The sequence below is a fragment of the Triturus cristatus genome, chromosome 1_1, assembly GCF_964204655.1.
Source record: "Triturus cristatus chromosome 1_1, aTriCri1.1, whole genome shotgun sequence".
Classification (NCBI taxonomy): Eukaryota; Metazoa; Chordata; class Amphibia; order Caudata; family Salamandridae; genus Triturus; species Triturus cristatus.
The window spans coordinates 889,809,241-889,828,343 of NC_140579.1; the positions used below are offsets into that span (position 1 = coordinate 889,809,241).

Below are 19,103 nucleotides of genomic sequence, written 5' to 3' on the forward strand. Positions count from 1 at the left end.
GCTAGAAGATCCTGTAAGGCTGGGATAAAGTGGGACATGGATTGAGGGGGACGATAAAGCAGTACAACAGTGAGAGGGGACTCGAGATTGGTAGAACGTACCACCAAGAGGTCGACTGATGGAATAGATAGTTGAGGAAGAGGTTGAAATAGGAGGTTAGAACAAACAATCATAGCCACTACGCCCCCCATCTTACCCTCAGGGCGGTCAGCGCGGAGGATATATTAGGAGTATGGGGTAGAAGTGAGAACATCAGGTATGGAATTGGCAGTGTACCAGGTTTACATTAAACACAAAATCTCAGGACTGTAAGTTTTGATAAAGTCAAAGAGCTCCAATTGGTGTTTAACAGCAGAGCGAGTGTTGAGAAGAGAGACCGAGGCCAAATGAGGACCTTCCATATTATTGTAACGTCACCACTGTTTGTAACCTAAACTTGCGTTGTCTGTCTCAATTTCAATACATTATTCATGGATAATCTTTAAATTCTATATAGTGTAGCCTGTAGCAAATAAGTGGCTAGATTTTCTAAAAGATGACCTAATCCTGCATGCTCATCCTCTGGATCAATATCCTTAACAATTTAGCAAAGATAAAACCTTTTTACGGTCTTTCAGACAATTATGACAGGGCAAAGGCAGCCAACACAAGTATCATGCATTGTATTCTCATTAAAGAACACTACTAAGTTGCCACTTCTACATCCTAGTACACGTCCTTTGGACATTTCATTCTTTATATTTCATGTTTGCATGGATGGCCATTTTGACAGGTCAGTTTGGCACGATTTATTGTTTTTAATTATCCTTGGTACCACCACAGTGGAAGGTATTGCTTGTGTATCTGTTCAAAAGTTAAGTAATTTCTGAGGTATCGGTCTCAATCATGTAAGACAAGTCACCCTCACTTTGGTAATGCATCAACTGTCAGACATTATGTTGCAGCAGATTCCTTACAGACCTACTTTTCACTCAAAACACTGTTGATTTATTTAGGGTTCAAAGGCAAGACCCTTCAGGGCAATAGTTGTATTTTATAACACTCCATGGCCATTCACTTCATTACTCGGCGCTTAAAGCATGGAAAGAAGTGAAAAGTCATGAGAAAAGCGCAAATTAGAGTTGGCGACATACACAATGCAAATGTCACAATGATGCAGGACAAAAATCCTAAGATGACACGCGTAGTAGACTGGCAACCCGTTACGTCACACAGGGGTTCCATTAACAATCATCTTAAATATCTATCATGACGTCTGGAAAATGAAAATTAATGAATATTTGGATAGGTCATGTCTCTATCACAATATGCCTTACATAAGGTAGGTAACTTAACCTTTATGTTGGTTGTTTTAAAATTTTACAATTTCATATTTCTTAATAGTTTACATTTGGACTTTAATATATCTTCATTAATTATCATGCATTGGAACTCTATGCAGTTACAGCTGTAACTGCATTAAGAATCTTAGTTTATGAACACATATACTGTATTACGTAAGACAACATTTTAGATTTAAATCATGTATGTTATTTCCAGACCACACTAACAAAAATGTAACAAAAGAAGAAAGTTCACACATAACTCATAAAGTCTTTGTCCCCAAAACAAATTAAAACAAGAACTGTGTCTTTATTGCTTAGGATGCATTATGACAAGTATGGTTAGAACACTAACTCGCCCAACCTTCTTAGCATTTGTACATAGCTATTGTATCTCTCACACACAAAGTAGATTCAGGTCATGGATTACATATTGAAACTACACTGGGAATCTAGTTAACAAAGAAAGTTGCAACATGTGTTATTTAACATTGATCTTTTGTAACACTTAAGGAATTGTCCCAAAAAACAATAATTCCTTTTTTATTTTTTGGGGGGAAATATGTTGGATTGCATATCCCATTGATACATGTTCTCAAAAAAGGTAATTGTCATGTTATGACAAGGAAAGAGACTTTGTCCATGCTTGCTTGGAATAATGCTTCAAAGACTACAAATAGTCAAACCATTAAATTTTTATTTTTCAAATGTTGTCAAATATATTTACACTCAAGTACAAAACACTGTTCTGCTTACGAAAAATAAATATTACATATAATTTTACATAATACATATGATATGTGAACAAATTAAACGCCTATATTACTCTTAAAAATAAATGTAAAATAGATTATATGCATCTAAAAATCTCACTTCACATCAGAGAGGTAGTGTTTCTAATACTCTGACAGCACTGCACAAATAAATAGCATTATAAGCATTTTCGGCATCTAAAACCATCAATCGCCAATAAGGATGATGCATCTGTTTCAATGCATTCAAGATGAATCCAACGACCGCATTCATCACAAAACGGCTGTTGGAAAAGGAAATGAATAAATAAATGTTATTCCCTTTAAATTGTATGCTGGTAAATATGTTATAGCTTTGCTAACATTTTTTAAATTTTTTTACGTTTTTAAACAATATGCATAGTAACCGGGCACAATTTAAAAAGGAAAACTATTTTTTAAAAACGATACGTGATGCAACTTTTCCTGATAATCACTAGGTTCATCAAAACTAGTACCTTAGTGCTATTGTGGTTTTCACAAAACATGGTCAATGCATGCTTATTATCACATTGGCGCTTCACCTCTCAAAGTTTTCATTAATTATAAAACCTGGTTGTTAGAGCATTGGTATTAAGAAGGGTCCCTTTAAACAACACCTTGCATTGTGCCACCATAATGGTAGTTTGGAATCAACTCACACAAACTCCCAATAGAGGAGGCATTAAATACTGCAAACAAAATTAAAGATTTTAAAAGCATCAGGAAAAATACCTTATTTACTCTTTGCACAAAGAGTAAACTGAAATATTGGTAAAACAGCCTTACAACATGCCTTATATCACATACCGCAGGGATCATTACAGTCCATGGCATAGCATATTAACATTCGCACATCTGACAATGCACTTTACAGTTTAATTAAGTATTTTACAAGTGAACTTTGAAATTGTACTGCCACTATTATTTTTCCCAGGGTCATGATGCTTTCACAGAAACCGATTTTGTTTGCTGTTAAAGAACAAGTTACTTACATTCTGTAACGATGTATCATCAAGAATCATTATTTAGTTAGATTCCTCACCTTAGATATAGCCCCAGGCGTCAGACTGGATTCGGAAATAGTTTTGTAACAAAACCCCTTGCGCGTCGATAGGCGTCTAATGTGGCTCCTTGCCCGTTGTTGGCGTCCTGCGCAGGAATGACGTCGTCAGAGTACTTAGACGCCGCCCTCGTGCTCTGATGTCAGTTCTTGTACATAGATTTCCACGCCAGGAACGCACAGCCATTCAAGAGTCCGATACTGGTGCAAAAAAAGTCTAGGGGCCTGAAAAAGGTAACCTTAACCCTAAGTGTCAGTTTCCAGAACTGGGAGGCAGGATGGGTTGGATTAGGAATCTAACTAACTAATGTTTCTTACAGATACATCGTTAGCAAAGGTAATTCACTTTTTTATCTGAAAGAAACACGTTACTTATATTCCTCACCTTAGAATAGATACCACAGCAATACCAACACCGGTGGTGGGTCTGCAAACCAAGATCACAACACAAAGTCCTGGAGAACAGAACTGCCAAAGAAGCCATCACTCCTTACTTCGCTATCTAGGCAATAATGCCTGGCGAACGTGTGCAGTGAAGCCCACGTCGCCGCCGGACAGATGTCCTGCAAGGGGACTCCCCGTCCCAGGGCAGTAGTATCCGCTGTGGCCCGGGTGGAATGGGCTCTCAGCCCAACAGGAGGGTCCTTTTTAGACAAATACTAACAGATCTTTATACACAAAACGACCCACCGTGACATGGTCTTCTTGTGTACAGCTTTCCCCTTCTTAGCACCTACATATATAACTAAAATTTAGTCCTCCTCCCGGAAATGTTTGATCACGTCCAAATAAAAGGAGAGCACACATTTTTGATCCAGACGGTGGAGCCTCTCTTCCTCTTTTGAAGGATGCAGAGCAGGAAAGAAGATGGGCAAGGTGACAGATTGCACAATGTGAAAGGGTGTCACCACTTTCCGGAGAAAAGAATGACGAGTCCGGAGGATAACCTTGTCCGTATGAACATACAGAAAAGGAGGCTTAGATGATAGAGCCTTGAGCTCACTCTCCCGTCTAGCCCAGGTGACATCTAACAGAAAAGCAGTCTTAAGAGTCAGAAGACGAAGGGGACAATTATGAAGAGGCTCAAAGGGAGCGCACATCAGAAATGTCAGGACATGATTCAAATCCCACTGAGGCATTACGAAAGGGACAGGAGGGAACATGTGGGTAATGCTTTTATGAAAATGTGAAACTACAGGGGACTTGAAAAGAGAAGGCTGATCAGGAAGCCTCTATAATTTAGAGATTGCAGAAACATAACCTTTAAAGGTCCCCATAGCAGAGCGCTGCTGGGCAAAAGAAAGAAGAAAGAGGAGAACCTGAGAAACAGGGGCGTAAAGGAGATCCACAGCCTTTGCTGTGCACCATTCCACAAATTTGTTCCACCTGTAGGCGTATACCGTTTTTGTTGAGGGACGCCTTGCGGCCAGAATGACATCCCAGACTTCAGGAGGCAAGTCAAATGGCATCAACTGCCGCCGCTGAAACTCCACGCATGGAGGTGGAGGCTGGACAGGTTCTGGTGAAGGAACGCCCCCTGTTGCTGTGACATAAGGTCCTCCTGAAGAGGCAGACGTATCGGAGGATCGGTTAACATACTGAGTAGCTCTGGATACCAGTACCTTCGTGCCCAATCCTGAGCCACTAATTTGACTGGGGCCCGGGCGTGCCTTATCTGCTTCAGCACTCTGGGCAGAAGTGGTATAGGCGTAAATGTGTACAACATACCGCAACTCCGCTCGCGACGAAAAGCGTCTCAGAGCGAGTGCCTTTTTGCAAATTCAAACACACAGAACTGCTGACATTGCGCGTTCTCTTTGTTGGTGAATAGATCTAAACAAGGGTCTCCCCACTGTAGAAAGAGACCTTGCGCCAAGTCCGAGTTCAGACGTTATTTGTGATCCATCATGCACCGGCGGATGAGTTAGTCTGCTCTGGTGTTCAGAGAGCCCGCCAGATGTTGAACCACCATGGTGATGCCCTTGTGTTCCAGCCATGTCCAGAGGCGCAGAGCCTCCTGACAAAGCGTCAACGACCCTACCCCGCCCTGTTTGCTGCAATACCACATGGCGGTGGTGTTGTCCGTGAACACCTGCACGACACTTCCCCGGAAAGAGCGAAGGAAGGCTTTCAGTGCTAGTCGGATGGCTCTCAGCTCCAATCATGTTGATATGGAGTCGAGACTCAGCCGGAGACCATAGGTCACTGATCTCCGCCTCTCCCATATGGCCCCCCCAAGACAGGAGGGAGTCATCCGTCACTACTACATGCTCTGGTTGGGGTTAGGGAGAGGCATCTGCCCTTGACCCAATCGCTGTCCATGAACCACCAATGCAATTGTTTCGCAGTGCCATCCGAGATCAAGACATGGTCGGACAGGTTGCCTCTATGCTGGGCCCACTGAAACTTATGTTTCCATTGCAGAGCACGCATGCGCCGCCTGGCGTAATTCACTAACAGGATGCAGGAGGCCATCAGCCACAGAATCCGCAGCACCAACCTGACCGAAAGCAAGGATAGAGGCGGAAAGATGGGAATCAGAGCTTGAATATCACGGACCCGCTGCTCCAGTGGATAGACCCGGAAATGTGCCAAATCGAAAAAGGCTCCGATGAAAAGGAGCTTCTGGGAGTGACTCTCGTGCGACTTTGGCACATTGATGGAGAACACCAGCGGATGCAGGAGGTTGGCCGTAGTCTGGAGGTGGGAGAAGACTTGCTGGGGCGAGCCCGCCTTCAACAACCAGTCGTCGAGATAGGGGAAGACTGTAACCCCTCATCTGCGCAGATGAGCTGCAAACACCACCATCACTTGTGTGAACACCCGAGTGGCACTGGTGAGGCCGAAGGGGAGCACGGTGAACTGAAAGTGCTCCTGACCCACAGTGAACCGCAGGTAACGCCGATGGGCCGGCAGGACGGGGATGTGAAAGTAAGCGTCCTCCAAGTCTAACACTACCATCCAGTCTACAGGATTGAGGGCAGCCAGAACCGGAGCTAGCGTGAGCATCTTGAACCGCTCCTTCATAAGCAAGGCGTTGAAGCTCCTGAGGTCCAAGATAGTGCGTAGGCCCCCTTTGCCCTTCTTTCGAACCAGAAAGTAGTGGGAATAGCAACCACGACCTACTTCAGGCCCAGGAACGCGCTCGACGGCCTCTTTTGCCAAGAGGGCCGTAAAATCCTCCCGCAGCAGATTCAAGTGATCCTACGACTTTTGGTGGTATTGCGGTGGCATGGCTGGAGGGTTCGTCTCGAAGGGGAGGGAGTAGCCCCTTTTGACTATTTGCAGCACCCACCTGTCCTAAGTAATGGACCACCAGTGGAGCAGGTGATGGCAAACCATGCCACCCACTGTGGTGGGATGGTCCAGAAATCTCGGACTTGGAGGCATTTGGGTCGGATGGTGTCGGGGTGGATGTGGAATGACCGGCATATTGTCCTCCCATACCGCCTCTGTGGAAAACCACGCCCCTGACCTCATGCAGGTTGTTTTGTTGGCCGGTGGGTCGGCGGACATGAGGAATGTGGTGAGGTATGCTCTATCCAGTATTTAGATTTTGATTTTCTATAATTGTGTATTGTTAGATGTACATGCACATGCATTTTAAGCACGGGGCCTCTGCAATGCCTCATTCATTTCCTTTACACCATAATTTTCATGGTGGTGGAAGAGCTGGCAGTCACAGTGATGCTCCAGTGACAAAGTTGTAATTTCTCGTTCGCACTGCCTGAGAGGCATTGGGTAGATGAGCCACCCCCAAGCTGACACAAGTGTTCCGGTCATCCAATTACCAGGAGCATTAACAATTTACCACATTTATCAAAAACTATTTGTGGGAACGAACACTGTAGATCTGTTAAAAAAATTTTAGGTGCATTATGTAAAATGTTAATTTTATAAAATGATTCCTGAAAAATAAGTTTATTCTGCTTTCCAAGTTATTTTTATTCACATATTTACAAATATTATTGCTATAAAAAAAAAAATTACCAGAAATTGATGTTCATCTTCAGGTGACTTCTTTTCGTTGCAGACCCCGCAGAACTCGTCAACAGAATCTAGATGTAATATTAAGTTAAATTAGAACATCTTAATAGTAAAATAAAATAGAAATTACACTTATCTGATGTTTCAATTACATGTTTTTAACTTTATAAAAATTACGATTTTTTTTTGCATATGTCTAGAATCAAGGAAATTAAGAATATTACAATTTTGAAAAAATTGCATGTTTAACCACATATTAAGGAATTCTATGATGGCGGATAATGTGCATGTTTAAATGCATACCAAGTAATACATGTAAAGAGAGAAGCATGTCTGTTGTTACATTAACGGATTCATTACAAGTCTAATCATCCATTTTTTAAAAAAGTGGCTCTTTATGATGGCAGCAGGATCACCACCCCCGTGCCGGTGGTGTTGATCCTCCCACCATCACAATGTGATTCAACCACCCCAAAATTCGGATGGCGGTGGAAATCACATTGTTTACACGGCGTGTCTTGCAAGTCGGTCATTTTCTGTCTGACTTGTGTGACCCTTAAAAAGGGCTTCATTGCTACGGTGCTTTACACGCACCGCCCTAGTTATTAGTATGAGCCCGTCCATATGTCTTTTTGCGGCGGATATCCAGCCTCCAAAGAGACAGACTGATAGTCTATTTTGGTGCACGTTTATTAAGCACTCTGTGTGGTCGCACTGTGCCTTTGGGGTGTACGGGTACACACAAATATTTTCCATGCACAAGGTGGCATGCACCACCTTGTGCCTGATACTTTGTACGTTTAAAATGCACATAAGAGCCTTTTAACATTGCGGAATGTGCTGTAGCCTGCAGCACCGTTCGCAATGTTAAATGGCCAGTATGCACCTGCCATAATGGGGGGCGCATCCGAATTGGGCTGTTGGGACTGCCGAAAATCTGGCTGCCGGTCCCATCACCATTAATATGGTGGGCGGACTTATGTCCGACTGCCATCTAAATCAGCCCCTAAGTACAGATCATATAGGTAATATTCAATAATTACCAAAAAAAAATATATTTTATATTCTAAACTTGACATACTTCTTTGACGGTGTAATAACTTTTCAAAACTTAATGGCAAGACAAATGACATTTTTTAACATACTCTAACATTTACATTTAATTTTAAATAATATTCACACTATTTATATTTATTAATAATTAGCTATGGAATCAAAACATTCAGTTGCCACAAAGGGATTACATATAAACAAAAAAGAAACATAAATTTTTAAACTCTAACCTGATGACTCCATTAGATCAAGCGCAATCTTGATTCTTAAATCATCCATACATTTAGGATTTTGGGTAATTTCTGTTAGCGACTGATGACTGAGGTAGTGATCTGCAAACTAAGAAAATATTGGAAATTCTTACTTTCCTTAATTAATTTTAGAGTAAACTGTCTATGTTATTAAAAAGATCACGTTTTACATTATTGTGCGTAAAAACAAATATTGTGTTAATAGAATGTCATTTTCAAAGCCATACAACATCTTATTTCCGTTATTCGGAACAACATCAGAGTTCTCCATCAAACCACATTATTACACTACTTTTGGTTTTGTTGATACCCAAGCTGGAATCCCAACCTGCTTCCAATGGGCGATTTAACTTAGTCTGTGCCGCCGTCAGCAATCTAATCTCTGAAAGGCAACCGATACAGCCTTGCTTCCACTTTGAAGGCACATTTTTGTTTTTTATCCAGCCCTTTCACAATGGCCAAAAACCAATTAAAAGTCTTTTGAAAAATGACTTTGGTAACCACTAACAGGGCTGCATACTCCCCTTGTCCTCCACATTGTGTAGTTGTGGGCACATGTAGTGCCACATCAAATACAAGCCACATGTGGCTGCCACCTCAAAAAGCCTGCAAGACTGTGCAGTGTTCATTAAACTATGCATTTTTTTAATGTGGCTTGTGCTGCGAAGATCAGCATAAGGTGCAATTGAAAAAATTCTGTATCACACAGCAAACTCAGATATCAGATTCAAAATTTGAAAATATGAACTTGGACTCCTTGTTGGCAGTTCGGCTTACGCAATCATGAAGGTTTAATGCGATTCAAAACCGACATCGTAATCCGGATCAATGTGTCTTTAAGTGTTTTTACATGACGCTGGCTTTTTATCATCAATGAACTCTCCCTCTCCTGCAAATTATTTCAGAAAAAGCCCTTGTGACTATTTTATAAAATTTGTTTAAAAAATTATTACTAAAAATCAATGCAATCATTTATTATTTAATTTACAATTATCCACTATTACATTTCATAACACCAGTTAAGGTTAAAAATATCTTGAAAATTCGTTACCATCATGCAAAAAACACCGCAATTGAAGACGTCTTTTTGCTTTTGGGTACATTGTACCACCAATTCCCAATCATGGTAGCCTGGACGCTTCACAATCTGTAGGAAAGTGCTTTTGAGACATATGAATTAAGATGTTACAAATGTACTGGTTTTCCATCTGAAGTAATCCTTAACAAACAATAAAAAAACATGGTCTCCAATAATGTTATAATGGAAAAACAACATTACATGATTTTTTTTTTTAAAGAAATCTTACAAATACAAAATAGAAAAAGCAAATATTTTTGGGGAAAGGGTACCTCCAATTAGTCAATAACTTTTCGTAAGTTTGAAGATTTGTTGTCAATGAGTCATAGAGTAAAATTTTTTTTGTAAGAGGTTTCAATACCTGTGGTGAATTAAGTGAAATTTGTTGTAAAAACATACTCAGAAAGACAAACGCAATAACTAAATGTTATTTTTACTTTAAAATATCTGTTCGTATCAACATAGGTATAGAAAATTAAATTAAATTCAATTCTATAGACATACATATAACCTAATATGAATTGTAAATTTAACACAATTACTAACAAAATTATTCACAATAGTTCTTATGCCTCATTATGAAATTAGACTGTAATGTTTCCATTTATAATGTTTACTATTCCTTATTAAAGTATGTTTATAGGGGTGTAGGGTCGTGCCACATGGCAAAACCCAGTACTAACCACAATAAAAAGTTTTTTGTATGAATAATATTAAAATCCACCCTTTTAAAAACTGGCTTGGTATATGGTTCTCACTTATGAAAGTGTAGCATCGTGCACCAATCGAGAGAACACTTTTGGTGATTCCAGTTTTCAAAAACAACTTTACAAAGCTCTATAAGTGGTAGATTTGCAGAACAGATTTCATGTTTAGTCGAGAAGGACTATAAAGCACTTTTGTTCACAATGCAAAATGATATGGTATAGGTTAAGTGACAAAAAAAAAAAAAGCACACAGAGGGGCCGATTCAGATTCCGTCCACAAAACGTACCGACTGACACGGAGCCGGACAAGAAAGAAACAGACATGGACCGGCACCCTATGACCCATGCAGTACAATGCAACGCGTGTGAATTACAAACGTCATGTACGGAATACAAGCCTTACAACCGAGCCATAGGGAAAACAATGATCTGGCTGGAAAACAAATGCTAGTTGCAACAACCGACACAATCCTGGAATGAACCCGACCGACAACTAACCGCGATGTCCGATCTGCGCAGTACGATGCAATGTGTGTAAACCCTGATCTACTCGCACGAAGCCCAAGCAGCATAACCGACACGCACAGAAAACCGGGAACACAAGTAATAGAGATCTCTGAAACCGACACGTATGAAAGTCAGCGCGAACAAAGCGGAGAAACACGCGCGAGTGAACATCAGAGTCCAGATTGCGGGTACGTGTCATTTGTTTGTCTGGTTGGTGTCTGACTTACCGCCTGCGCTGTTGGCGTCGGTTCCTGATCCGGTCATAGATGTAGAGTACTTCTTTGGCCTGTGCAATGGGATTAAAGATGTGTTCGTGTCGTACACGCTGCTTGTTGCTCTTTTCGTACCTGTTGCAAGCTGGTGCGTCTCGTAGCCGTGGATGGAGTTGTGAAGAGAATTGTAGCTGATATGCTTCTTTTCCGGATACTGTGACGTGCCGTTTTTAAAAAGGCATAGAACAAAAATGAATGACTTAAAAAGTAAAGACTGGATAATAAAATGAAGGAGACCGGTGGAACCCAAAGCTGATAGAAAGTTAAGAGGTACCTGCAAGCAAAGGTTACAGAGTTTAAGACACTCAAAAGTGAACATGAGGCACTGAAGACGAATGTCCAACAATGTCAGAATGCAGGAGATGTTGATGGTGTCCTTTAAGTAGCAGCTCTGTGGACGAGGAGACGCCTTAGACGACCAGGGGCCGGATACGAGCTGTCCCAATCTCTGATGTTGAGCACAAAGGAGTCACTGTGCGACAGGAACACAAACATGCCTTGCCAGTTAAAAACAATGAGGTTAACAAAAAAGAAGGAAGCAGTGTCAAGAACAGCAAGGTCAAAGGGACTCCGCACATGCATGTGAGTCGGAGGAGGCAACATGTAAGTGTTGGAGCACACAGGTGCGTAACCTGACCCTTGGTACAAGTGACGGACCGAATGAACACGAGTAGCACGAGGACCTCTAGCCAAGAGATGCAGGCACACGTATTACAGATAATGTGATGGGGTCGGAGATCTTTGTAGAAGAGGATGCTGGAGTTAGTAACTTATTTGAGCCTGAAGATCTATGGATTAGAGAGCCAAGCAGCCTATGCAAGTTCACTCATTGGACAGGGGTTCTGTTAAAGGGTTTCGAATGGGTGAAACAGGCCTCAAAGTTATTGTCAAGACTGCGCATGCCTCGATAGTGATGCTGAACTATAATCTGTGTTACTCAGCATGTCGGAGTGCATTGGAGCCCACAATTGGCAAAATTTGCAGCAGCGTTAATGTTTTCGGAGATGCATTGAATTGACTCCTTCTCTCCAAGGGATATTCCTTCTGGTGTGTTTGATAACCACAGGCATGTTCAATAACCTGTATAGAACACAGACTAAGCAGAAAAAAGACAAGTAAGATCACGATACCAGGAGCAGCATGAATCTCCCCTCTTGTATTATGTATTCCTTAAGTGATGTCCAACGAAGTTCAGAGTGTACAGATGGTCGCAACTGAAATGGTATGTTATTTGAATCTTGCCCATGAAGATTCCATGGACCCAACCTCCAATAAGTCTTTAAGTACCACCGATAAATGGTTGTGATAAAGACAGTGTCCCTCAAAAAAAAAGCATTTGAAATGCAACAGGTTTCGCCTTTGGGAAATTTAACGTTTTAAGCAATGCATCATATCATCTTGGGTGCTAAAACAGAAAGAGCTGTGTTTGTATCGGATGTTGTGGAATGGTTATGGGTGGCCACATCGCATGTTGTTGTGAAAGTGGTCACATGCCAAAGAAGTGCACAAGTCTTGTGACGATGATGCTAAGTTTGGATACTGACCACCAGGGCTGGCACAAGGGGAGGAGCCCACCCTCACAAAGCAACATGTTTCAATTATGAAAACGAAGATTGACTGCTTTCTACTTAACCGAGCTAACGCAGCAACAATATTGAGACATTTCAATTTGGATAAATGCCTGTTGACACAAAATGATTTGTGCCGCTACTGGTTCGACCTTGAAGTCGTAGGGTATCTCTATGTCACGACAGAGGTGATTTGCAAATGCCAGGGCAGAATGTGCCCCGGCAAGGTGAAGATGGCCAGCGGCTCAATATAGCTGTGTTCCTGAGAACTGCATTTTTTTTTAAAAAGCACTCACATACTATTGTGTATTTCTCGGCATTTTTTCGTTTTCAAAATGATTTAATGTGAAAAATGTTGTGCTGTGCAGAGAGTCATATCTGCATTGGTTTGCCGGGCCAACTTTGTTCTCTGCAGAAAACGGCTCTTGTGCCTTATGTTGTGTGTGTGAAGATTTTCTGGGAACAGAAGAATCTCAAAATGTGAGGATGATTATGGGAAGGAGACAGCCACTCCGGCTGCATGTCTCCTCTAACTTTAGCTGCACAGCTAAAACCGCATAGCAGGCGTAGGCAAAGCATCCTACCTCCAAAGCTCACCGACCTCGTCATCCTTATCGACAAAGGCACGCGCCCTGCCCATGACAAAGCAACCATCCCTCAACTACAGAATACATGCGCGTTGAAAAATCCCACAAGAAATTCTCCTCACTCAAACACCCACACAATGCACTATAAAATATACTAAGCATGCACTCAAACCTCCGGATAACACATTAAACACAAACAACACACATACCCCAAACTACAAAGAACACCCCACCCCACAAAATATAGTGAAAAGTCACCAACCAATCACGAGACAAACAAAGACTGAAAATGCAATAGGAATGTAATTTCCATGAGTCCTATTGAATTTTAAATGGAAGTGCCATCATGAAAGAAGGCACGGATGTGATGTTTTGGGGGGGGGGGAAGGGTTTGTAGGTGTGGTACAACAATTATCAGATAGCGGAAGGGACTAACGAGAGACAGAGAAGCAAAACGGTTTTAGTAGTAAAGGGGCTGATTTACTGGGAAGAGGGAAAATGACGCCATGGCAGTCAGTAGGCGGTACTAAGACACCAATCAAAAAACAAAAAGCATGAAGAACAAGTTACTTTCCTTCGGTAACGATGTATCTGTAAGAAACATTAGTTAATTAGATTCCTCACCTTAGAATATCCCCAGGCGTCAGACTGGATCTGGAAGATTTTTCGTCAGCAATACCCCTTGCGCGTCGCTAGGCGTCGCTAGGCTTCAGCACTCTGGGCAGAAGTGGTATAGGCGTAAATGTGTACAACATACCGCAACTCCGCTCGCGACGAAAAGCGTCTCAGAGCGAGTGCCTTTTTGCAAATTCAAACACACAGAACTGCTGACATTGCGCGTTCTCTTAGTTGGTGAATAGATCTAAACAAGGGTCTCCCCACTGTAGAAAGAGACCTTGCGCCAAGTCCGAGTTCAGACGTTATTTGTGATCCATCATGCACCGGCGGATGAGTTAGTCTGCTCTGGTGTTCAGAGAGCCCGCCAGATGTTGAACCACCATGGTGATGCCCTTGTGTTCCAGCCATGTCCAGAGGCGCAGAGCCTCCTGACAAAGCGTCAACGACCCTACCCCACCCTGTTTGCTGCAATACCACATGGCGGTGGTGTTGTCCGTGAACACCTGCACGACACTTCCCCGGAAAGAGCGAAGGAAGGCTTTCAGTGCTAGTCGGATGGCTCTCAGCTCCAATCATGTTGATATGGAGTCGAGACTCAGCCGGAGACCATAGGTCACTGATATCCGCCTCTCCCATATGGCCCCCCCAAGACAGGAGGGAGTCATCCGTCACTACTACATGCTCCAGTTGGGGTTAGGGAGAGGCATCTGCCCTTGACCCAATCGCTGTCCGTGAACCACCAATGCAATTGTTTCGCAGTGCCATCCGAGATCAAGACATGGTCGGACAGGTTGCCTCTATGCTGGGCCCACTGAAACTTATGTTTCCATTGCAGAGCACGCATGCGCCGCCTGGCGTAATTGACTAACAGGATGCAGGAGGCCATCAGCCACAGAATCCGCAGCACCAACCTGACCGAAAGCAAGGATAGAGGCGGAAAGATGGGAATCAGAGCTTGAATATCACGGACCCGCTGCTCCAGTGGATAGACCCGGAAATGTGCCAAATCGAAAAAGGCTCCGATGAAAAGGAGCTTCTGGGAGTGACTCTCGTGCGACTTTGGCACATTGATGGAGAACACCAGCGGATGCAGGAGGTTGGCCGTAGTCTGGAGGTGGGAGAAGACTTGCTGGGGCGAGCCCGCCTTCAACAACCAGTCGTCGAGATAGGGGAAGACTGTAACCCCTCATCTGCGCAGATGAGCTGCAAACACCACCATCACTTGTGTGAACACCCGAGTGGCACTGGTGAGGCCGAAGGGGAGCACGGTGAACTGAAAGTGCTCCTGACCCACAGTGAACCGCAGGTAACGCCGATGGGCCGGCAGGACGGGGATGTGAAAGTAAGCGTCCTCCAAGTCTAACACTACCATCCAGTCTACAGGATTGAGGGCAGCCAGAACCGGAGCTAGCGTGAGCATCTTGAACCGCTCCTTCATAAGCAAGGCGTTGAAGCTCCTGAGGTCCAAGATAGTGCGTAGGCCCCCTTTGCCCTTCTTTCGAACCAGAAAGTAGTGGGAATAGCAACCACGACCTACTTCAGGCCCAGGAACGCGCTCGACGGCCTCTTTTGCCAAGAGGACCGTAAAATCCTCCCGCAGCAGATTCAAGTGATCCTACGACTTTTGGTGGTATTGCGGTGGCATGGCTGGAGGGTTCGTCTCGAAGGGGAGGGAGTAGCCCCTTTTGACTATTTGCAGCACTCACCTGTCCTAAGTAATGGACCACCAGTGGAGCAGGTGATGGCAAACCATGCCACCCACTGTGGTGGGATGGTCCAGAAATCTCGGACTTGGAGGCCTTTGAGTCGGATGGTGTCGGGGTGGATGTGGAATGACCGGCACATTGTCCTCCCATACCGCCTCTGTGGAAAACCACGCCCCTGACCTCATGCAGGTTGTTTTGTTGGCCGGTGGGTCGGCGGACATGAGGAATGTGGTGAGGTATGCTCTATCCAGTATTTAGATTTTGATTTTCTATAATTGTGTATTGTTAGATGTACATGCACATGCATTTTAAGCACGGGGCCTCTGCAATGCCTCATTCATTTCCTTTACACCATAATTTTCATGGTGGTGGAAGAGCTGGCAGTCACAGTGATGCTCCAGTGACAAAGTTGTAATTTCTCATTCGCACTGCCTGAGAGGCATTGGGTAGATGAGCCACCCCCAAGCTGACACAAGTGTTCCGGTCATCCAATTACCAGGAGCATTAACAATTTACCACATTTATCAAAAACTATTTGTGGGAACGAACACTGTAGATCTGTTAAAAAATTTTTAGGTGCATTATGTAAAATGTTAATTTTATAAAATGATTCCTGAAAAATAAGTTTATTCTGCTTTCCAAGTTATTTTTATTCACATATTTACAAATATTATTGCTATAAAAAAAAAAAATTACCAGAAATTGATGTTCATCTTCAGGTGACTTCTTTTCGTTGCAGACCCCGCAGAACTCGTCAACAGAATCTAGATGTAATATTAAGTTAAATTAGAACATCTTAATAGTAAAATAAAATAGAAATTACACTTATCTGATGTTTCAATTACATGTTTTTAACTTTATAAAAATTACGATTTTTTTTTCCATATGTCTAGAATCAAGGAAATTAAGAATATTACAATTTTGAAAAAATTGCATGTTTAACCACATATTAAGGAATTCTATGATGGCAGATAATGTGCATGTTTAAATGCATACCAAGTAATACATGTAAAGAGAGAAGCATGTCTGTTGTTACATTAACGGATTCATTACAAGTCTAATCATCCATTTTTAAAAAAAGTGGCTCTTTATGATGGCAGCAGGATCACCACCCCCCGTGCCGGTGGTGTTGATCCTCCCACCATCACAATGTGATTCAACCACCCCAAAATTCGGATGGCGGTGGAAATCACATTGTTTACACGGCGTGTCTTGCAAGTCGGTCATTTTCTGTCTGACTTGTGTGACCCTTAAAAAGGGCTTCATTGCTACGGTGCTTTACACGCACCGCCCTAGTTATTAGTATGAGCCCGTCCATATGTCTTTTTGCGGCGGATATCCAGCCTCCAAAGAGACAGACTGATAGTCTATTTTGGTGCACGTTTATTAAGCACTCTGTGTGGTCGCACTGTGCCTTTGGGGTGTACGGGTACACACAAATATTTTCCATGCACAAGGTGGCATGCACCACCTTGTGCCTGATACTTTGTACGTTTAAAATGCACATAAGAGCCTTTTAACATTGCGGAATGTGCTGTAACCTGCAGCACCGTTCGCAATGTTAAATGGCCAGTATGCACCTGCCATAATGGGGGGTGCATCCGAATTGGGCTGTTGGGACTGCCGAAAATCTGGCTGCCGGTCCCATCACCATTAATATGGTGGGCGGACTTATGTCCGACTGCCATCTAAATCAGCCCCTAAGTACAGATCATATAGGTAATATTCAATAATTACCAAAAAAATATATATTTTATATTCTAAACTTGACATACTTCTTTGACGGTGTAATAATTTTTCAAAACTTAATGGCAAGACAAATGACATTTTTTAACATACTCTAACATTTACATTTAATTTTAAATAATATTCACACTATTTATATTTATTAATAATTCGCAATGGAATCAAAACATTCAGTTGCCACAAAGGGATTACATATAAACAAAAAAGAAACATACATTTTTAAACTCTAACCTGATGACTCCATTAGATCAAGCGCAATCTTGATTCTTAAATCATCCATACATTTAGGATTTTGGGTAATTTCTGTTAGCGACTGATGACTGAGGTAGTGATCTGCAAACTAAGAAAATATTGGAAATTCTTACTTTCCTTAATTAATTTTAGAGTAAACTGTCTATGTTATTAAAAAGATCACGTTTTACATTATTGTGCGTAAAAACAAATATTGTGTTAATAGAATGTCATTTTCAAAGCCATACAACATCTTATTTCCGTTATTCGGAACAACATCAGAGTTCTCCATCAAACCACATTATTACACTACTTTTGGTTTTGTTGATACCCAAGCTGGAATCCCAACCTGCTTCCAATGGGCGATTTAACTTAGTCTGTGCCGCCGTCAGCAATCTAATCTCTGAAAGGCAACCGATACAGCCTTGCTTCTACTTTGAAGGCACATTTTTGTTTTTTATCCAGCCCTTTCACAATGGCCAAACACCAATTAAAAGTCTTTTGAAAAATGACTTTGGTAACCACTAACAGGGCTGCATACTCCCCTTGTCCTCCACATTGTGTAGTTGTGGGCACATGTAGTGCCACATCAAATACAAGCCACATGTGGCTGCCACCTCAAAAAGCCTGCAAGACTGTGCAGTGTTCATTAAACTATGCATTTTTTTAATGTGGCTTGTGCTGCGAAGATCAGCATAAGGTGCAATTGAAAAAATTCTGTATCACACAGCAAACTCAGATATCAGATTCAAAATTTGAAAATATGAACTTGGACTCCTTGTTGGCAGTTCGGCTTACGCAATCATGAAGGTTTAATGCGATTCAAAACCGACATCGTAATCCGGATCATTGTTTCTTTAAGTGTTTTTACATGACGCTGGCTTTTTATCATCAATGAACTCTCCCTCTCCTGCAAATTATTTCAGAAAAAGCCCTTGTGACTATTTTATAAAATTTGTTTAAAAAATTATTACTAAAAATCAATGCAATCATTTATTATTTAATTTACAATTATCCACTATTACATTTCATAACACCAGTTAAGGTTAAAAATATCTTGAAAATTCGTTACCATCATGCAAAAAACACCGCAATTGAAGACGTCTTTTTGCTTTTGGGTACATTGTACCACCAATTCCCAATCATGGTAGCCTGGACGCTTCACAATCTGTAGGAAAGTGCTTTTGAGACATATGAATTAAGATGTTACAAATGTACTGGTTTTCCATCTGAAGTAATCCTTAACAAACAATAAAAAAACATGGTCTCCAATATTGTTATAATGGAAAAACAACATTACATGATTTTTTTTTTTTTAAAGAAATCTTACAAATACAAAATAGAAAAAGCAAATATTTTTGGGGAAAGGGTACCTCCAATTAGTCAATAACTTTTCGTAAGTTTGAAGATTTGTTGTCAATGAGTCATAGAGTAAAATTTTTTTTGTAAGAGGTTTCAATACCTGTGGTGAATTAAGTGAAATTTGTTGTAAAAACATACTCAGAAAGACAAACGCAATAACTAAATGTTATTTTTACTTTAAAATATCTGTTCGTATCAACGTAGGTATAGAAAATTAAATTAAATTCAATTCTATAGACATACATATAACCTAATATGAATTGTAAATTTAACAC

The 19,103-nt window shown here is 41.7% G+C and overlaps 1 protein-coding gene and 1 long non-coding RNA gene across 2 annotated transcripts in view; both read right to left on the reverse strand.

Moving 5' to 3' along the window:
• Positions 1-2,003: 2,003 nt before the first annotated feature.
• On the reverse strand, positions 2,004-8,534 carry LOC146871247 (uncharacterized). Its single transcript, XR_014959529.1, has 3 exons — positions 8,426-8,534; positions 7,146-7,213; positions 2,004-2,358 (listed from the first exon to the last, which is right to left on the reverse strand). It is a non-coding gene; the product is annotated as an uncharacterized LOC146871247 (long non-coding RNA).
• A 3,409-nt stretch (positions 8,535-11,943) lies between these two features.
• Positions 11,944-19,103, reverse strand: part of LOC146871248 (uncharacterized) — a 39,401-nt gene continuing 32,241 nt past the window's right edge. The window contains exons 10-14 of the mRNA XM_085646383.1: positions 18,840-18,928; positions 18,539-18,647; positions 17,467-17,575; positions 16,186-16,253; positions 11,944-12,090 (exon numbers count right to left, since the gene is read on the reverse strand). Coding sequence (XP_085502509.1) covers positions 11,944-12,090; positions 16,186-16,253; positions 17,467-17,575; positions 18,539-18,647; positions 18,840-18,928 — 522 coding nt within the window. The remainder of the gene's footprint in view (positions 12,091-16,185; positions 16,254-17,466; positions 17,576-18,538; positions 18,648-18,839; positions 18,929-19,103) is intronic.